Genomic DNA, 20865 nt, shown 5'->3' on the forward strand with positions numbered 1-20865 from the left:
TCAATGACAACTTGTCTGATAAAATTTCATGGGGATAGTGTAAAAACAAAGAGGACTGAAACAATTTTTAATTTCTTGGACAGTTATTGTGTATGTACATTTTAATGATCTGTACTTTTAATCAACCGAACCCTTTAATTTTATAAATGCGTGTGTTTTGCCGAAGAAAAGTGAACAGCAAAGATTATCAACACGATAGTGTTCTTCATATTTGGTATATGAGGACCCACGTACACGTATCCTGTGCAACTAGTTTATTCTAACCTTGATGACAGACTGATGAGATCAGCTGGGAGATGTTCCCCATTGGTCACTTTCACTACTTCCCCTACTGCCACCTACACATCCCAGTTTGAAAATGATTAGAACAGAAAAATAAGTGACGGGGGAAAAAAAAACAAAACAAAACAAAAAACCAAAAAAAACAACCCAAAACAGACAAAGACAAAAAGACAGAGTTTGAAATTATTATACAAACAATACATGTTAATTAAAATGTCTGATGACAATTTTTTCAAAATCTATTTTAATCAGGTCAGAAGGAGAAGAGGTAGAATATTCTTACTCGAGTGGATTGTTTTACTGTAAGGCACCAATTTTAAGCTGCAGAACACATTGATATTGTACAGTAAAAATAAAAAGCTGTTATTCTTATTTCTCAATTGACAAAGTTTTTAGCCACTCCATACATTAATTAAAAAAATAAAAGCCACAACAAAAGATTTTCCACCAACTTTTCTGGAAAGTCAGGTGACAAGAACCTTTCTATGCAGACATGCTGAAAATGACTGTGTTTTGTTTCAGCTTTGTAAATTTCAATTTACACTGAACTAGCAATAATGAAACGGAATTAAATCTCAGAGGTTTCTGTCCTTTCACTGTAAGAGATTATAGTTTCCTAAAATAATTAAGATCCTCTCATTCTCCACAAACTGCTATTACTGGTAAAAAAACCAAATATTATTAGTTTGAATTAAAACCAGGCCCACAGGGTCACATTACTATTGAAACCTACTAAAATGTAACTGGGCATCAATAAACATCTGAAAAGCAAAACTGACGAGACTGTCTTCCTGGAGAATGCATGGTCACATGGAGATGAGAGGTGGAGAAGGAAAGCACAGGCCAGTATGCAGGCAGAATTAGAGGTAATGTAGTAGCACAGGGTTCTCTCCTGGAAGGAGGGCTGCAACAGGACCATAGTAATATAACTGAGAAGGAAGTTTTAGCTGGAAGAAATGCCTGAACTGGGCCCAGAAAAGCAATCTTGCTTCAAGGAGTCCCCTTTGCAAAGTGGATCCTAGAAGAAAACCTGACAGAAAAATTCAAGGTTGTGCAATGGTCGTAGCTGGGACAGTGTGTTCTGACAAGGGCAGTAAAGTGAGGATAAACAAAGAGGTAACAGTCCTGACAAGTCCAGTAGCAGCTGACCATTATTTCAATTTATCAACACATGATGTAGGAGTCCTTCAGGAGGCCAAGGCTCGGAAAGAAGGCTTTGCAGGCAGTTGGTATTTTTCTGTGTGTAAACTACAACTGGAGAACACTGCTACGCTAGTGTCCTCCAAATCCAAAAGGGCAAAACAGTGAAGACAGACTCAAATTCAGGAAGATTATAAAGAAGCTGCTCTAAAAGGATGTAATCTGTTTCACTTGCAAAACATTAGAGTTAGCATGACAGAAGCTATTATCAGGCCAACAGAACAACTGTTTTTGCTGCATGGTGTATAGCCTATGAAGATCGTGGTGGAGCAGCCCCAATAAAATTTATAAATGCTTCTTGAAGTACTGAAGTAAAAGGTTTATAGAGGACACTCAATACAAAAACATTCGAAGTTATGACAAACATTAGTACTGAAGACAGACTGTGGGGAAAATTTACAGTATTATCTGGCAACTACTTTACACGTGATAATAATTTAGTGGAAGTGTTTCAGAAACAGCTACACTTGATTTTGAGATATAATGGAAGATGGAATGAACAGTGTACTAGTCTACACCACAGTCTGTCACAGAAATGCATAAGATCCTAACCTTATTAATTGTACGTATGAGTGGATTCATGAACTTCAGTGGGATCATAGAGGGTTTATACCTAATGCAAAATGACACACATTACAATAATGCTTCTGTTTGTGCCAGAAAAAATACAGAAATTGCATTGTAAACATACGGTAATAAATCAAATACAATTGATCACATTTAAACAATCTTCATTTTAAAAATTCTTAGAATATGTTGTCTATTGACCTGATCAAATAGATGTTGAAAAATGTGCATCTTCCACATAAGATGTGGATTTCTTAAATAAAACTGTCCAAGGAAATCATGATAAACAACCTCTGATTGTCCATGTAAAAAGAGTCACAGCATTACATGCTATAAATTAAGCCTTGCTTTCAGTGCTGAAATTATTCATTATATATATGAGAGAATAAAGTGAATGTTCAGCTCATAAAGACAGTGCTAATTTGATGGTTCACATCGCATGTTAATTTTTTTTTCCTGATTCAACTACGAAACTGGCAGCTATATCCATTAAAAAAATATTTCTGTTCCCTGTAATATATCCACTTTAATTTATTTGTAGGATGCAATTTGTTAGGTACATATCAAAAAGCCAACCTGGTTAAATATGGCACTTGAGGTCCAATTTTTAGACAGAGTATCAGCATTTTTTGTATTATACCGAACAACAAAATAACACACTAAGTTTTTCTTAGGGGTAAATTGAATGCCAGTGTAATTTGAAAACTGTAATTGTCACAGTTTAAAGAAACACTGCCTGAAATGATAAATGCCTGAATGAACAAAAGACTACACTTCAGAACAGCAGCATTTTTGTTTATTCCTTATTTCCTTGGAGCAATCACAAATAAATAAATAAATAAATAAATAAATGCAGGGTAGAGAAACCAGCCTCTACACTATAAGCATCAGTGGGCATCTCTACCTTGATGAGAGCAGTACAGTGTCAGCAGGTATATACTCTTTGCCTTTTATTATAACTATATCTCCAACATCTACCTGAAAGAAAACTGGGAATTGGTTAATGGTCTCAAACAAAATATGTTATCCCTTTGTTTTAAGCACAGTAAATATTGACCTGCTGAATTTGATAGAAAGACTGTTAGAAACTCACACACTTAGAGAAGCCTGTAGGTATTAGGTACTCAAACGTCACTGGAATTCTTTGCAAATCTGTTATTTAATAGGCCTAATCCTGACCTTCTCTATGCAGTTCTTTACTTTTGCTAGTTATTGTAAAATATTTTATTGGAAGACTGAAGTTAAAGAAGAAATTAATCTCCCCTAAGATCACAGTTCTGTTGCATCACGCTATATACCTTACCCTTGCTTCTCCAAAGGTATAAACCAATTTCACCTGAACCTTGCCTCCAAATTACTGTGGGTCAAATTTTGTTCAAGCTTTCAAGTATGGAAACCAATAAAACTAAGGGACTAGATAGAGTAACACTTAGTCCTTGAAAGTTACCTTTAACAGTCCCTTCCTAACTACTGCGTAACAGTCTTTAAAGTTCTCATGGTTTAAACCAAAGTAGTTCAGCAAATACACAAAGTAACTAGTTTCCAGAAGTTTCTGCCTTGGCACACCAAATAATACTAAGGAACTGTATAATTTTGCCATATGCGAATACTACCAAGTCAATCATATTATTCAAGTTATTTTTCACTGAACTTAAAGTCCACAATTGAACAGCAGTTTTGCCTGACTCATGCCATCAAAACTGACTTGACTTAAAAGTAGATTTCAAGAGACAAGTATTAACAAACAAAAAATAAAATACAAAAGATTATACATTTCCCATCATACCAGTTAATTCTTATCAATGACAATTATTTGGAGAAATAAAGCAAATATTAAATCTGCATTATGCTCTAAAAGACATCAACATAAACACACACCTTTTCCCAGTGAACAATCTCCCATGCACCATTTCGTAATACTGAAAAAAAGAAAGAGAATTTTCCAGTTGTACAATCTAACTGCAGTAAACATGTATGGGTTATATTCCTTATGAAAAGCCATACAGACACAGCTCACACAATATTTTACAGCATGCCTTGTTTCAATAAATTCAGGTCAAGCATTTCAATTATACAGCACATATTCTGTATAAACAGTTCTAGTACCATAGAATCTTATTACAAAGTCAATCAGAACATTTTACAGGGTTTGAGAATCAATTAAATCTGATATAGGCTGTATGATAACGTGGTGTTTTCTAAAACAAAGTAGTAATTAGAATAAAAAGTTCCCAAATTCAACCCATTACATTTAGCATAAGATATAGTATAGATTTTCCCTGGCAGTAGCAAATAATATTGCAAGCGTGCTCCACTACTCTAGTTTTAAGTATTGCTACTATGATACAAAAACCATGCCTTGTTTGCTAATTAATTGCCAAGATTGTGTTTTCAGACAATAATAAAGGTGACTTTTTTTTTTATTAGCACCAGTTACAAAGCCATTGAAGAATGATTTGCAAAAAGAAAATGAGATTAAAAGAAAACGTATTGCCATGTACCAATACTCAGCTCCAAGAGATTGTTCTCTTTCACTGTGTCTCCTAGCATTCAAACTGTCAGGATGTTTATCTAAGTACCTGATCAGGACCCAATTCTCACGCAAGCATATGTTGATTTCAAAAAAGTGGATCCAAATCTGGGAATACATATGGCCTTTACACCTAAGTCTTCCTTGAAGCTCTGTCCAGACTGACCCCTCTTCTTGTGTATCTCAATGATTTCTGCCAGTCGTTATCTAACCTGCTTAATAATTCTTTAGGAAGAGATAAATTCTCTTACCCTTCCTTCCCCCAAATTTATTAGTGCTACGATATGCTCAGGGCAATGGTAAATAGAGCAGTCTCCCTTTCAGACAGTAAGCAAGATATTTTAATGACTAGCTCACCAATCAGTTGATCATTTCACAAAATCTATTTTGACACACCGTTTCCCTGCACCAGGAGAACTACAGATCCAGAGTGAGGATTGGTTGTAAAACTGTCCTAAGGAACTCAATACATTTAATAATTGTGCTACCAACTATCTCCTTCCATCTCCTTGTGTCAGCAATACTGTTTGTGGGGCCACGGTATCAACCAAATGAAAGAACTGATGAGAATTAAACGTATACCTTGCAGCAATCCAGATGACTAAGTTTCACAAATAGCTATAGTAGAATAACTGCCAGTGGAGTTCTGCAGGTCTGAAATGTAAATAAGCTGCCAGAGGTGGCCAGGGACTTCTTAGGAAGCGCTGGCTGCAGAAGCACTTGCACTGCTGAAATACATCCTAAGGCGGTTTCACGTGCAGCCAAGCTGACCTAACATAGCATTGCCACTGCAAAGGGAAGGTCCTGTTCTGCCCTCACCCCATGCAAAGGTGTGTGCCTTCACTGCTTAATGTGTGCCGCCTCTGGTGTTGGTTGGACCCTTTGATGAGCCAGTTTAACCCACTAAATGGAAGGAAACTGTCATCTTTTCTTTCTGGATTTGTTTCCTGCTGGTTTAGCTGGTTAAAATCAGCTCGCAAATGGATGAGTCAGACTCACAAAAACGTGCTGAGACACCTGAAATCTCAAGAGTACTCTAACCCTAGCTTGATTCAACAAGCTTTTAAGCACAATTAACATACACTGACATTCAATTAAATCCATTTTCTTAGGAGAACAAACAAAGAAGTAGTGTTGTTATGCACCTTTTATATAATGGTTAGAGAACTTGTGCCATAAAGTCTTCTGCAGCCTGGCTTTCACATTGGTGTCTCCCATTTTCCAGCTGTCTCTAACAAGTAACTTTCAAAATCATGCTGCCCTACAGGAGACTACTTCACCACACTGCAGCAATGCACATTTCATCATGTCAAAATGCCTGACGGTGTCGTGCTGTATATATATGCAGCCTGAGGTAACAAAAATCATCCCTAATGCAGCCTAATAAATCAAAATCCTGTGCAAAAGTTTTTTACAGTAATGGGAATTTAGAAAGTTAATTACTTAAGGTTAATTGAGATACAGATGCTCTTTAAGGAACAGACAGATGAAGGGAAACCCCACACACAGAATCTATACATGCAAACGTGGGCTGGTTTTGGCTGGGGTAGATTTAATTTTCTTCATGGTACCTGGTATAGGGCTATGTTTTGGATTTGTGCTGAAAACAGTGTTGGTAATACAGAGATGTTTTCACTATTGCTGAGCTGTGCTTACACAGAGTCAAGGCCTTTTCTGTTTCTCAAACCACCCCACCAGCAAGTAGGCTGGGGATGCACAAGAAATTGGGAGGGGACACAGCTGTGACAGCTGACCCCAGCTGACCAAAGGGATATTCCATCATACCATATGACATCATGCTCAGCATATAAAGCTCAGGGAAGAAGAAGGAAGGGGGGACGTTCGGAGTGATGGCATTTGTCTTCCCAAATAACCATTATGCGTGATGGAGCCCTGCTTTCCTGAGGATGGCTGAACACCTGCCTGCCAAGTGGAAGTAGTGAATGAATTCCTTGTTTTGCTTTGTTTGCGTGCACAGCTTTTGCTTTACTTATTAAACTGTCTTTATCTCAACCCACGAGTTTTCTCACTTTTACTCTTCTGATTCTCTCCCCCATCCCACCAGGGGGAAGTGAGAGAGTGGCTGTGTGGTACTTAGTTGCCAGCTGGGGTTAAACCACGACAACATGTCATTTCATTAACAAATTCATATGTTTAAGAGATAACCAAAGGTGGAGCTGGTTATATAATGTACTATGCGCATCGCTACTTTTCAGAGTTACAGAACTGCTGAATACAGGAAAATAAAGTAAAAGAGTACCGTATTCATTAACTTTTTAATTATTGCTTTGACAATAGACTATATTTGATGATACATTTAAGTATTGCTTTGACAGTACACTAAGATCGATGTTGGAATTATGTGAACCCTGCATTAGCTTAAGAAACTTGTTTCTCGGTGCGAGCAATATTTTATGTATCCTCATTACACTTTCAACTTCCAAGATGCTCTTTTGCATGCATGGAACATTCAGGAATTTTAGGAACAGTCACCAAAGAGCCTAATGAGAGATAACCAAGGAGAAGAGGTGGGAAAGTCAGTGAAACAAGTCTTTCATTAATTTAAAACTTTGTACACGCTGGACAAAAAAAAAATAATTGAAAAGGCACTTCAAGATTCACTGCCACCTAGAACTGTTGGTTGCAATCTCAAAAGCTATGAATGCTTGATGAAAGAATTTTGGATGTCTACATTAAGCTGTTTCTCCAGGCCTGTTCTCTTTAGATTTCTATTCCCAGTGCTTTTAGTCAATAGATATGTCTCCCTGTCCTAATCTCTCCATTCCTCCTATTGAAGTACATGCTCAGTAGCTTTGTAAGTTATCTTCCCTTCTCCTTCCCCCATAAATCTTACAGTAAAATTTAAGATTGATGTACAATTTAGGTAGGCTTTATAATTTATGTTTTTAAATTAGAGACATTTCCAGTGTTTAGCAGTGCTAAACAATTCTGACTATCTTTAGTCAATGACGACATCCCTCCGTAAAAAAATTAAGGTTATGTTTGTTATTTATTTAAAAAAGATTCCGTGTAAGATTCTCCTCTTTGTGGTATTGTTCACATGTTCTGCAATCAAATTCACGTGACACTCATTCCTCCTCCTGTTTATAAAAACAGGACCAGCTCTATCAAGAGAGGCCTACCTCAGAACAGGTAACAGGAAAAGCTGAAAAGGAGCAAAGCAGGAACTTGAACTTGGGCTTCCTACCTGACAAGCGTGTTTAGGACATATCAGCTAACATCTCCCTCACTTTCTGAGCTAAAATAATCCTCTGGTTTAATACTACTTTTCTTTATTAAAATCTTTAAAAAAATTATATTCCAAACTTTGGTTTGGGTACACTGGCTAAATATCTCATTATCTCTAATCAAACTATTATTGATTTTATATTAAAAAACACAAAACAAACCCAAACAACTCCATTCATCTTTAGCCACAGTTTTGAAGCAGCATAGAAAGGTAGTTCCATTTTATGACTTTTCCTTCCAATTGCAGAGTTTTCCAAAATCGAATTATTCAAGATTTGCTCGTTGAAAAAAATTATGATTTGTGTACTCAGAAATGTATAGACTTTTCATCATAATCTAGGCCCACTAAATATAGTGGTGATTATGATCTTTTAACAGCTACAGCATCACCTGTGTTAAATGAGTAAATGTTAGAGTTTCTTAGGAACCTCATAAACTTAATCCAGAACATATTCCATTTTGTGGGGCTAAAGTGACTGCAAATTGTTATTTCAACTGTTTAGATTCCAAATTTTGAAGTAATCTGCACAAACAATTTCCCACTCAATTACCCGTCAGGAGTTCAGATGACATTACTACCATTTCCAAAAAAATTCAAAAAACACCCCCTCACTCCCCCCCAATTAACAGGCTTTAAAAAATTTCCTACCTTGAGTTTGTTTCTTGTTCACCGCATTGTCAGCTTTGTGCCTTTTCTAAATTAAAAATGCACAGTGGTTAAAGAATTCTGTTGACATGATAAAGCTTTCACACTTAAGGTAAAAACCACAAGTATTACCCTCTCCCATTCATCAATTCAATAAACTGATTTTAAGAACATTTTAAACTGGACTATGGATTACTTGCATAGTTATGATCATCAGGAAAGTCACACCCAGTTCCAGGCTGTGTTGTATGAAAACGTCCTCTCATGCGGGCAATCACTATCTACACAAGTTCCTTATATAAGGAAGCAGTGTATTTGTGTACCATAACTTTGCCTGTTCTTGGAACTGGGAGATGATTCTACCAGAGCAAAGATCATGGAACCATTCTTCATACAAGTGCCTCACACAGATCTGGAGTCAAGCAACGACTGTGTAAACATAATGACTTCACTTACACTTAAGTGCCTGCAGACTTCAGCAACAGTAAAAAGGACCAGCAAACAAAAATCAACTAACCCCCCCCCCCCAACAGGCCATGATGTCTCTCAGTTTTAATACAGCTGTGAGAAACCTTTTGACAGAAATCTTTTGATGCAGCTACTAACCACCAGCATTTTCAAGGTATAATCAAACTCATCTTAGCTACAAAAAGCTTAGGAGACTACTAGTTTAAACACAGTATTTAAGAGTAATGAACTCAGTTCCTCCTAAGCAGAAACATGATTTTGAAAATTAATTTAAATATAATTAACTGGTTTAGGTTAGCTTTTTTAATAGAGCTACAGAATTCATGCCTTTGAAATCCAAATAAAATCAGAAGCAATCTTGTAAATTGCAAGAAAAATAAGTCAAGCTGCTTAAGAGATTTATTTCTAATAAAATGCTGGTATGACTTTGAGCTAGCAGCTCTTAAAAGGCCACCTTATCACTTTGCAAAGAGTAAGTTATTATTTTTTACTAGATTTTCACATATTATCTGCAGATTCTCCTTTCAAAAAAAGAACACTGGAAACAGCTGATAATCTAGCACTGCATGTCACAAATTTTGCTAGCACTTCTGAAGCATATATGGAAAACACATGCTGTTCATGAATAATGTCTTCTGCTAACATCTTCTGCTTCTTGGGATTTCACTCCAGAAAAGGAAGCATTTGGTTCTTGAGATAAAAGCATTATTTTGATAAGTATATCTATTGATATCGATACATAAGGTTCCCATTCAAAAGCCAGTTAATCTTCCTTTGATATTAGATGAAGACAACCATTTCTGGAGATCTTAGATACCTCACTGTGTAAATAAACTAAGACATAATGAAAATTAAAGGTTAAGGGAAAACACACTGAATATTTTACTATGCAGCAAATGGTCAGCTTTCCCAGGGAAAAAAAGTACAGCTGTCAGAGTCAGCCAAATATAACCAGCAGGCAACATTAAATTTCATACCTGTTTGATTACAAAAACAAAGCAAACTATTTTATTTGAACTATAGTCTGTGAAACTCAGCTGTGCAATTGAGAAATTAATGAAGTTACCATCAGCTATATATATATATCTACACACACACAGAGCCTTTAAATTAGCACCTAAACTCTCCCAATTGGCTCCTTCATCTCATTCAGTTTCAACTAAGTACAGCAGGAATTAACTACATGCTGAGACAATGTAAACTTAACAGAAAGAAAATAGTGTTTGAATTGCCTTTAGGTATCTCTGTAGTATTTGGTAATGAGAACCTTCTTGTTTTAGCTCTTATATGCAAAAAACACTAAACCTGCTCCCTGTCTTTCCTCCCATGCCAAACCGTACACTTCAAGTTGCAAAGAGCAAATGGTAGAAACAAATGACATAGAAGAAAAGCGAGTGGATGAGATAATTTTTAAAAGGACACTTTGTACAGTAGCAGCAGCCTCAGTTTTATATTTGCCTAGACACTGACAGATGGTGTAAGTCTGTAAGCATTAACAGCAGAATGGTTAAAAATATCTGAAAGAACATGAATTCATTTTATGGCTTTTTTAAAAGGGATTTTGTTTATATAAAGAGAAAGCAACAAAAGACATTTAAGGAGAAGCTGACTATTGGGGAGCAAGTACTAGAAATGCAAAATAGAACACAAACATTTAATGGAAACATCATTGTCTCTTGCAGGACCACTCAACTCTGTGGCCCAGGAGCTTCATACAACCCAGGGGGACAATATATCTTGCCTACCAACCATTCACAGAGGTAACTGAGGAGAAGATTGAGTTGACTGTATCAGCAAGAGAAGCAGCATGTGACCAGCCACCCTCCATTTCAGAGCTTCTTTGCAGCTCACCACTCTTCCTCTTGATCATGTTTCTGCACATACATTGTAATTCTGCTCTAACGCAATAAATCTGACACTCCCAGGAAGCCTACTACTTGTGTGCAGGGAAAGACTATACTACCTGCAACCCTTTCCAAAAAATCAAGAGAACAGCCCACAATATAAAAAACCAGTAACACTACTCCTTTAGTGGACAAGGCACTCTGCCATATTATGATGTATTTAACTTCTTGCCCTCCACCTAACATATCTGCAGAACTAAAACAGAACAAGAGCAGATGAAGAAATTCTTAGCATCTGGAGTGATTTGGTAAATCACCAAGACTAATTCCTTAAATGTGAACGACATCAATTAAAATACTCAACTATGTTATGCAAATTACAGAGACAGGTTCTACCATATGCTTTCAGTGAAGAGCAGGCAGGAAGATACTCAGAAAACTCCAACGGCTTTTGTATAAAGTGAAACAGAGCCTGAAATTCCTTTCCCTACCCACAAAACAGATGTCAGAATGGACACTTCCAAGTCATCCCAGCTCTTTTAAAGTTTTCATTCAATGCAAGAAGAAAGCAAAACAACCATTCCCACAAACACTGACTGGAGGGAGCCAAGGAAAGCTTGGTGTAGGTGGGAGTACCTGCCTAACGAGGACAAGCAGTCCATGTGTGCTCCTGGCCATCAGGCGTCAGCAGGTCACACTTAGCACCAAGACATGAAAGACTAACAGTAAATTGCACTGGGCTGGAGCGATGGGAAAAACTGGAAAAGGCCTATTCCCCTTGCTGTCTACAAAACCGTGCAAAGTCACAACAGTGACACCAAGGATTTTAGGCATGTGACTGTAGAAATAAAGAGCTACACCAGATGCACGGACCTGGATTTGACAACTGGGGAAAATCCATTTTTAAAGCTTTAAAAATGGCACATTAGTGACTGGTACTCATTCATCTAAAATGTATTAAATCAAACAGATTAGTATTCTAAACGTATGAAAAATTTCACATTATAATTCCAGTAGCAAGTTAAAAGACACTTTTTAGAAATAGAAATAAAAGAAAATTTAGAAATAAAAGTCCATCCAGTTTCAGGTATAGAGGACAAGTGAAGATGCTCAAGACTGTGCAGACTCCTCGATTCTCAACTGTAAGCTCCTGAGGGCTTATCTATTTTTTCAAAGGCACCTCAAATAAAGATATTAAGATAAAAAGGATGCCGGGAAGATTTTTTTTAATCCTACCTTCTTCATTGTGAGCAAAGCCAGAAGTTCTCACAATTTTTCTGTAAAATGTTAGTCTCGTATCTTATTCACAGATTGAACTTAAATCCAGCTCACAAATATAATTAGTGAGAGTAAAGGACTCTGCTCCTGCTCATGCAGGAAGAAAAAAAATGGTTTTCTAACCAAATAAATATTTAAAGGTTATTTGGTTTTAAAATAGATTCCACCTGAGATTAATTCAATAGCTTCCAATCTTCTTTTAGCAGAGCCCTTGTTTGAGAAAACTGGAAATATTCTGGACTTGACTGGTTCTGTGGAGTTCCAGTTCACACTTTTAAATATGCTTGTACTTCATTAATGAGAACTGTTTGACTAGAAACAATCTATATAATAAACACAACAGTCACTGTTTTACCATGTTATTGTCACTTGTATATATAGTAAACACACTTCCAAATCGTAACACCATATTCTAAAAAACTTTATCCTCTGAAGAAAGTAGCTTTAGAAGTTTTCAAAAGCATCCAGAAAGCAAGAATGGTTCAACACAATTATATTACAAAAATTTAGTTGAATAATCTATGAAAAATTTGAAAACTATTTACAAAATATTGCTATTAAATACTTACAATATCCTCTATTATCTCCTTCACTGCAGCTACAGCTAAAATAAATAAGAGAGGGACCAATGTTGTGTAACGGCCTGTTGGTGATACATCTGGTATTTGCTATTAAAAAGAGAGAAAAAGATTTGTTTGCATTGCTGGTTGAAAACATATTTTTAATACAAGAAGCAGTACTTTCTGTGCAAATACAGACAAGGCAACTGGATTCACTTTTTAGACATGGTGCTGATTATTTCCAAGAGAGGGTTATTGTCTTCAATTCAAAAGAAGCTGATAAAATAAAACATTTGCATTTCAAATAGCATAGAATATAGTGGAGTTACTTTCAGAGGTTTTAGTGTCTGCAGAATATTCACCTTCCTTTTCTGTGCTTCAAATTAAATTAGAATACGTATTTATAAAACACAATTAATTTTTTCAGTTTAGATTTTTGTTAGAGTGGACACACATCCAAGGTATTTTTACTTCCCTATAGTTTTAATCTTTAAGAGATATTTTGTATCATACTAGTTATTAATTGACAAATTTCAAATAGCTGCTTTCTGTCAGACTATTGTAAGAAACCCATTTTTGCTAAGCAGGTACGGGCACAGATGTACAAGCAAATGTGTATGTAAGGTAAAAGCTGAGAAGATTCAGCTACTTATGTGATATACACGGATGGTTATCCATAATTATCTTAATATTGACTGGAGTTGTTAATGGCAACATTGATAAGTGAGAGGATTGCTGCCTTAATAGACTTATAATAGGCAATGCAGCCCATATGACTACAATGAGATCTTTGCAAGAAAAGAGTACACTAATAAGTGGTGCTTCAATGTGGTTAGAAGACATCCTCAATTTATCATAAAGCATGTTGAAAAACAGCCAGTGTTATTTATGAATTATATATATTTCTTTTTGCTACCACCACATTGTGCTTCTGAAGAAAACAGGATGTTATATTTACATATGCTATATTTCTTTGAGTAAGACCAATATAAATCTATTTTCCAGGTTACTGTAGACCACATTTCTCAAGCAATTAAATGGAAACGAGGCAGAAAAAGTTACTGTTGAGCAAGTGCCTATGTGTTGGCTACAATGGAAAGGGATCTATCTCTTCTCCAGCTATTCCTACCCTTGCTACATGCATGCCCTAACTCCCCCATTCTAACTCCACGTTATTTTCCAGGCAAAATATTAAAGCAAAAGGGGCACCAGCCCATACCCTGGTTCCATTACCCCATATTTCTTACTCCTGCCACTGTGGTCTCACTGTTAGCCTGACAGGACACGGTGGGCTTGTAAGTCCCAACATTCCACTGCCTCACATTCCACTTCCTCCACCCCAAATACCTGCCTGCCAGCCTCTCACCCAGCCATGCCAAGCCTCAAACGGCTTCTGAAACCCCACATTCTGTGTCTGCTAGCTTAACATGCACAGTGGTACCACAAGAAACACTGCTGGGCCACTGGATTAGCCCGAAATGCCAGATGGGGTGAAAAGGCTGTTTATTTAGAAGCCACAGGTTTGCAGGCAGACAACCTAATGAAACCCTGAACTTCAGATTTCCCCTCCATCCCCCCCACCCCTAGAAAACAGGGTAAGCTACCTACGCAGATGTATCCTAAGAAACTGCTCCAAGCCCTTATAGCAGAAGCAAAGAAACCTGAATAAGTCCAGAGAAATCAACTTTCACTTGCTGAAACATCTGAAGCGAGGGAGGAAAAAGTACACATGGTAGTATCTGTGCCATTATTTTAGGAATTTTTGTTTGGTGTGTTGATTCCTAACACGATCTCCACAACAGACAAATCAACGCATTCTAAAACATGCACTAGAAATTATGCAGAAAATGTGTTTTTATCAAATATGATTAAGAATACAGAACTAGACAATGGTAATTATCACTGCATCTGCCCACAGTTCAATTTTCATTCATCAGCAGCTATTGCATTCATAGAACAGTATACAAAACACCACAATCTGCTTTATCAACTTGAACTACTGAAAAATTAAAATACTCTAATATATCTGCAAAACATTACATACTTCTCAGTAAGCTGGGTCAGACTATACAAACATAGTGAATGAAGCTACAGCGGTGGTATAGAAAGACTGTGCTTTCTTCCTAATCAGCACAGTTAAGCCACTGGGATATGGGAAATAGCTGCTATAGTACCGGACTCCACTGCTGTATTTCTTCATCTAGGCTCAACTTCAGTCGTTATCAGCTTCACTCTAAGAATAAATAATCACTTCTCTTCAGCTGCAGTTCCTGCCCCTCAAGACAGGCTACAGGATTAAAGTTCATAAATACAGGTTTTTAGGCAGTACCCTCCATTATGAGAAATGCCAAGTACAGGTAACATTATTCTGTGTATGCCAGATATTTTTAAACAGGATTTTCCTGTCACAACAGTCTTTTTCACTGACAGTATTTCAGCTATACTTAACCTGTTTTACAGAAAAATCTTTGTGTGTATTGTGTTATCTTCAAGGAGTAAAAAAACCCACAAAACCAAACATTTATTAAAGGTACGTTTACACAATACAGCTATCTTGAGAGGCTAACTAGCTCAGAAGGAATGGTACACCAACCTCAGTATCTCTGCAAAACACTGTCTATGGTATAAAAGCTCTCTCAACAAGTTTCAAACATTAGCATCTTATTGTTGATCTTACCTGAAGTAACGCAATAAAAAGAAAAAATGCATTAGCAGCTCTTCTGAACTGGGAATAAAGGAACCTTGGCAGGAATGTGATTATGTTGTACTTTGCAGTGCTGAGAGAAAGAGACAAAAACATGCACTATTATTACAGTACAAAAAAGTCTTCAAATGTATTCCTTCCTTCTCGGTTACACAAGCTTTCAAATAAAACAGAACCTTTTGTGATTTCTGTGCTAGCAAACATTTGTTTTGGCTAAAAGAGAAACTGAAAGACTTCTACAGTGGTGCAGGGGTCTGTGAACTGGCTAACCCAGGGAAGCACCCGCCACCCACAGAAACTGTCCTGAGCTTCCATGTTGAGGCAAGAAGTTCCCTTGTCACCTCTGCCTGCTCTGTGGGAAGCAGTCAAGCCCTGCTGCCACTCAGTTACAGGCAACGAGGAGAGGAAAAAAAAAAAAAAATACAGAGAAGGTAGCAGTCAGGCGTTTGCACCACCGTTCAGGGAGCAGGTAGGGCAGGCCCCAGGCCTGCAGCTCTTGGGCCCAGAGGAGTACCCTACCCCGCAAGCCATGGCGTACGCTGGGCAGGTAACTCTGCACAACGGCTCCAGTTCAGACAAAGTTCTTGGGGAAAGAGGGATAACAAGCGTAACGAGGAGGTGCTAAATCAGGACTGAGGAGCTGCAGAGCTTCTGCGCTGAGTGTGAGTTTGCACGACTCAATGCAAAAACCTAACAACAGGATCAACTGAGTTGAAATTGTGCATTTAAGAAATGATTAAAATAATAAAAATCTATTAAAAGATAAACCCCCATACCCTTCACTGAATGTGAAGTTCACTTTTTTTATTTTAAACTTGTAAATATTGGATATTAAGTGTAGTTTTGCTAGGCTGGAAGAACAGAACACATCTTATCCCAGCGTAATAATCTCTGCTAAACCATCATCACAAAATGTTTGAGCTCCCAGCTCTTGGTCAGCCTTACATTTGTTTAAAAACAGACTGCTACCATCTAAGGGCCTAAAACAGTAACAGTGAAAATAATCATGCCAAAAACTTACAAGCAGAAGACTTGTAAGAATATTTTAACCCCTTTTGAAGTTAGTAATATTTACTTCAACTTTGTGTAAAAGTCAATTTAAAGGGGGAATGAATGTATCCTGCAAAAAAGCTCAATGCTGTCAAGAAATAAGCAAAAGACAGAAAAGACAAGTTGCGTACACAAACAAAGAGCATTATAATGTTTCTCAAGTCCATGGGAAAAGCTCACCACGTTATTCTCAATCTCTATAGAATTTCTGCGTATTATCAAAGGTACCTTCAGAAACACACCTACCTGGGACAGGGATACCTTTGCCATTCCTTTACTTTGAATTTTAACAACAGAACTGAGTATCTTATCAGATCTAAACATATATTACTTATGAGTATTCAGTGTATTACTTAAAATTCAACAAAAACAAACAAAAAAGCACAACATAAACCATCAGCAGAGTCCTAAAGGCTGAACTTGAAATTCAAAACTAGTTTCATAAGGAACCACAGCATCTTTGTAGCTGACAAGAGTTTCCAAAGCACAAACAATGCCATGCTCAAGTGAAGTATATCCGCACTGGCATCCAGCTACCAGAAATACATTCAAAGACAAACTGAACTTCAACTGAACTGAAAGCTGAAGAACAAATCCATGCTCTAGGGCCATGCTGATGGTGCAGCTGTAAAGTATCCGTACCTTCCCCACCCTCTTCTGGAAAATGCAGGTCAGGTTTGTAATTGAAACAGCTCTGCTGCTCTCCTCATTTCACGTCATTCCCCCCTCACGAGTCTGAGACTATAAGTAGCGGTCAGAGGAAATTGCAGAAGTGGAATGAACAGAATCTTTTCTTCATTTTTGCTATGCAACATGCAATAGAATATTCTGAAATTAAATATGTATTAAAAAAACCCACTAGTTAATACCTGACATGATTATTGCAGAATTTGGTTAGCTGGGGCTGATTGATGAATATAGTTCTCAGTTCCTCTTGATCAGCTAGAGAAGTTTTCTCTGAAACATCATCTGTCTTCTCATAGCCTGTAAAAACACAGCATGGTTTTCCATATAAATAGATTTATATACATACATACACAAGATTCAAGGCACTTCATGACAAAAAAAAGACATCTATTGTAAACATGAACACAATGCATTTGCATTTCTGACAAGCAATGATCATTTAAAAACTGAAAAAGTATATAGTCAAGATGCTTTGTAAAGCTACGATAATGAATAACTAAAATCTACAGAATTAATGTGTACACTTAAATAGATTGTGCTGCTTCATGGCAATATGAAATGAACTATTGTCTGTTGATGCATTTGAACCCAGAAGTGTGCATACCAAAAAAAAAGGGGGGGGGGGGCACAAGAAAAAAAAAAACCCAAGCCCCAAAAATGTCAGTCTCATCCATCTCTCCCAGCTGAGTGATCTTGAACTAAAAATCTGCAAAATTGCAGAACTTACTTCCAGTAGTGAGGTAAATAAATATTTAAAAAGGAAGACACCAAGAGAAATATATTAACACTAGCATAAGAAAAAGGCAAGAAGTTCAAGAATATACCAGTAACACCAGTAATTCTAGGCAACATGTAATGACAAATATAGTTATCAGAAAAATAAACATTAAAAACTCAGAAGATCTCTATATTGTATACAGATCATTCAACCGCTTCAAGTTTTGCATGTAAAATTTAACACTGGTCATTGCCGAATTTAAAGGCAAGTGAAATATTTAAAGGGGTATTTACTATAACCTTTATACAATTCATTCCATACTACTTAATCTATTTTCCTGCATCACGTCTGACCAATATGCACATAACACACTTTCCCCTTTGTGCTTCTTTTAAACTAGTGTTACTCCGCCACCCCCAACACAGCTGTAGTAGTGTAACAATTTAGAGTCTGTAAAAGAACACATAAACAGGTAAAAGTCTTATAAAAACTGTGAAAATTTAACCATTAATCTCAATGGTAGAAAAACAGTTTACCAAGAGGATGTCTGAATAATGGAATTAAATACAAAAAGCATGTGTCTAGTAGAGCTATCTTAAATCAAAATGACTAATTCTATTTATTTGCACAAATCACCTGTTTTGAGAAGTACTCATAAAAAACTGTCACACTTAAAACGAAGAAAACACAGAAAACTAATGTAAGCTACCCTACAGTGAGATCAATTATATTCTTCCAGTCCTCAGGAACACCTCCCCCTGCCCCCAGAGCATCACGACCTTGCAAAGATAGCAGTGAGACCTGCCAGCTCCCTCTGCACTCATGAATGCATCTGATCAGATCCCACAGACTCGCGTATTCCCAGTTTTTTTAAGTGTTCCCTAAGCTGGTCGTCCTCCTCCACCAAGGTAAGTCTTTCTTGCTTCAGACTTTCCAACTGATGTAAGGAACACGTGGTTCCTGAAGGCTGATCTTACCAGTAGAGACCAAAGCAGAGAAGGCACTATGTACTGCAACCTCTTCTGTGTCCTTTGTCTGCAGGTTCCCTGCCCCATTCAGCAGGCAGGCCCACATTTCCCATAGCCATCTTCTTCCTGCTGTTACATCTGAAGGAGAACAAGAGCTTCTACAAGCCCCTCACCAGATTAAAGCCCAGGTGGGCTTTGGCTTTGCTGGCTAACCCCATCCCTCTATACTCCTCTCCAGCCACCTGTCCCTGCTTTCACCTCTTGTATGTTCCCTTTTTACACCTGAGTTTTGTCAGGGGCTCCTTGCTAATTGTGTTCTACTGCCACCTTTGCTTGATTTCTTGCTCATTGTGATGGACCAATCCTGAGCTGGAAGGACCTGATCTTTGGAAGCCAAGGCCACTAGGCATTTGTTGGTTAATGGGACTATTACTTCTACTTCTAGTAGAAGTACTACTACTAGTACTTCTATTTCTACTATTACTTCACCTGCTAGAAGTTTTCTGCATGACACTAGCCAGATTATTCTGAGAACTGACATCAATATATTCTTCATTTTGTGTCTGCTTAACTTGAAATGGTACTATTAGACTCACTGACATTCCCAGCACCTGCCTCCACTAGTCACTGAAAGCTGAGCTTTGTGTATATTCTTCTATAAACTATGAGGAATCTTGTACCAACCTCCATCACAACTTTCACCTGTAAAAGGGGATACCAGTGTATTCTTCTCTCTCAAGACTTTTAACTAATGTTTTGTCCATCACTCAGCCATTACACTGATGACCAACAGGCCTAAGCAGCCTACTCGGGCTGGAGCTTGTAAAGTAAACACAGGTATGGTGTAAATCAATCACCAAAAAGTTTTTAAATTATAACAATAATCTATCTGTGCATAGCTGCTTGTTAAATAAGCACTGTTCATTTTGTATGCCAAATGAGAAAGATACATAGAAAAAAAATATGTTAGAATGCAACTGAATATATCAGAACGTATATGCATCTCAAGGACAATTAAGGCTGTACATGAAAACTTACAGCTTATTTCTAGCATGTTCTATAAATTTTTACGAACAGGTTATGCACAATCCAAGTCATCCTCCAGTCCACTGACCCACTCCATAGCCTCTTGCCTATTATATCCAGAACATATATTTCAGACACCACCTTGCAAGGTCAAGTCTCCACACATTGTGCAAAGACTCAGCAGAAACTTGTAATTTCATGCCGTTTGCCATTCAGAATTCAGAGATTCCATTACTATGCAGAAAATCCCCACTACTACCTTCATCCACTGCAATTTCTCTATTTCTTTCCTTCCCACTCCCCCAGTGGAAGGCATACACCCAACACACTTCTATTCAAACTTCAGTATGTATCTCAAGAAGACCCTTCAGAGTCTAACAGACTGGGCCCACCTGAACAAGCATCCACGCAGTACCCCTCAACTCAAGGAACCACACGGGCACACGTGGCAGACTAAGCATGCCATATCCTATTCTTGTCATTACCTCTCCTTGGAGTGACAACCATCATACAACTGGCTATGCACAACCTCCAGCACACAACTCCATAAACGTATATCCCTATAACACAACTGGAGATAGGTACATCTGTAAGAAGACTACGTTTTCAGTCAAGCCGCAGGTGCACATCCAATCCCATGTTCATACCTGACTGAGCCCAAATCCATCACATGGCAAGCACACCTTCATTCTGGGTATAGGACATTTACTTTACAGTTGCTCAATGAAGGAGTAAACACGAAATACGGCTCCTGTGAGAGCACTTGGGTGGAGAAATTGGAAACTATTGTGTCAAAAGTAGCAACCTAGCCTGACTAAGTTCAGGAAATAAGGAAAGAGCTTGCACATTTCTGGAATGTATTACTTTAATTTTAAAGCATTCATTTAAAAACTTATGCCAGTATAAGCCTTGAATACTGACGGTGATAGAGTTAAAACAAATGCTAGTGGGCATTAAACACTACATATTACCTGTTTGTTAAAAAGACTGCCAAACTGTAGACATTTATTTTCATATATCAGTATTACAGCATTTATTTGGTCGCCTTTATTCAAAATGACAGCAAAAAGGTGCTGAGGAGCTTCATA

At 37.5% G+C, this 20865-nt stretch overlaps 1 protein-coding gene across 10 annotated transcripts in view; it reads right to left on the bottom strand.

The window, feature by feature from the left end:
- The window catches only part of ATP8A1 (ATPase phospholipid transporting 8A1), a 122345-nt gene that overhangs the window by 93204 nt on the left and 8276 nt on the right, over positions 1-20865 (bottom strand). For 2 of the 10 annotated variants that reach the window (XM_087735936.1, XM_009474215.2), the window contains exons 1-7: positions 18761-18971; positions 17248-17362; positions 15302-15401; positions 12634-12732; positions 8478-8523; positions 3928-3968; positions 2954-3027 (exon numbers count right to left, since the gene is read on the bottom strand). In XM_087735936.1, coding sequence (XP_087592062.1) covers positions 2954-3027; positions 3928-3968; positions 8478-8523; positions 12634-12732; positions 15302-15401; positions 17248-17362; positions 18761-18857 — 572 coding nt within the window. In that variant the 5' untranslated portion in view covers positions 18858-18971. Of the gene's footprint in view, positions 1-264; positions 339-2034; positions 2096-2953; positions 3028-3927; positions 3969-8477; positions 8524-12633; positions 12733-15301; positions 15402-17247; positions 17363-18760; positions 18972-20865 lie in introns of those variants that run through there. The other 8 variants (XM_087735935.1, XM_087735934.1, XM_087735942.1 and 5 more) reach the window with 6 other exon arrangements.

This window comes from Nipponia nippon, unplaced genomic scaffold (assembly GCF_047370975.1).
Source record: "Nipponia nippon isolate SJK-2023a ecotype South Korea unplaced genomic scaffold, ASM4737097v1 scaffold_6, whole genome shotgun sequence".
NCBI lineage: Eukaryota > Metazoa > Chordata > Aves > Pelecaniformes > Threskiornithidae > Nipponia > Nipponia nippon.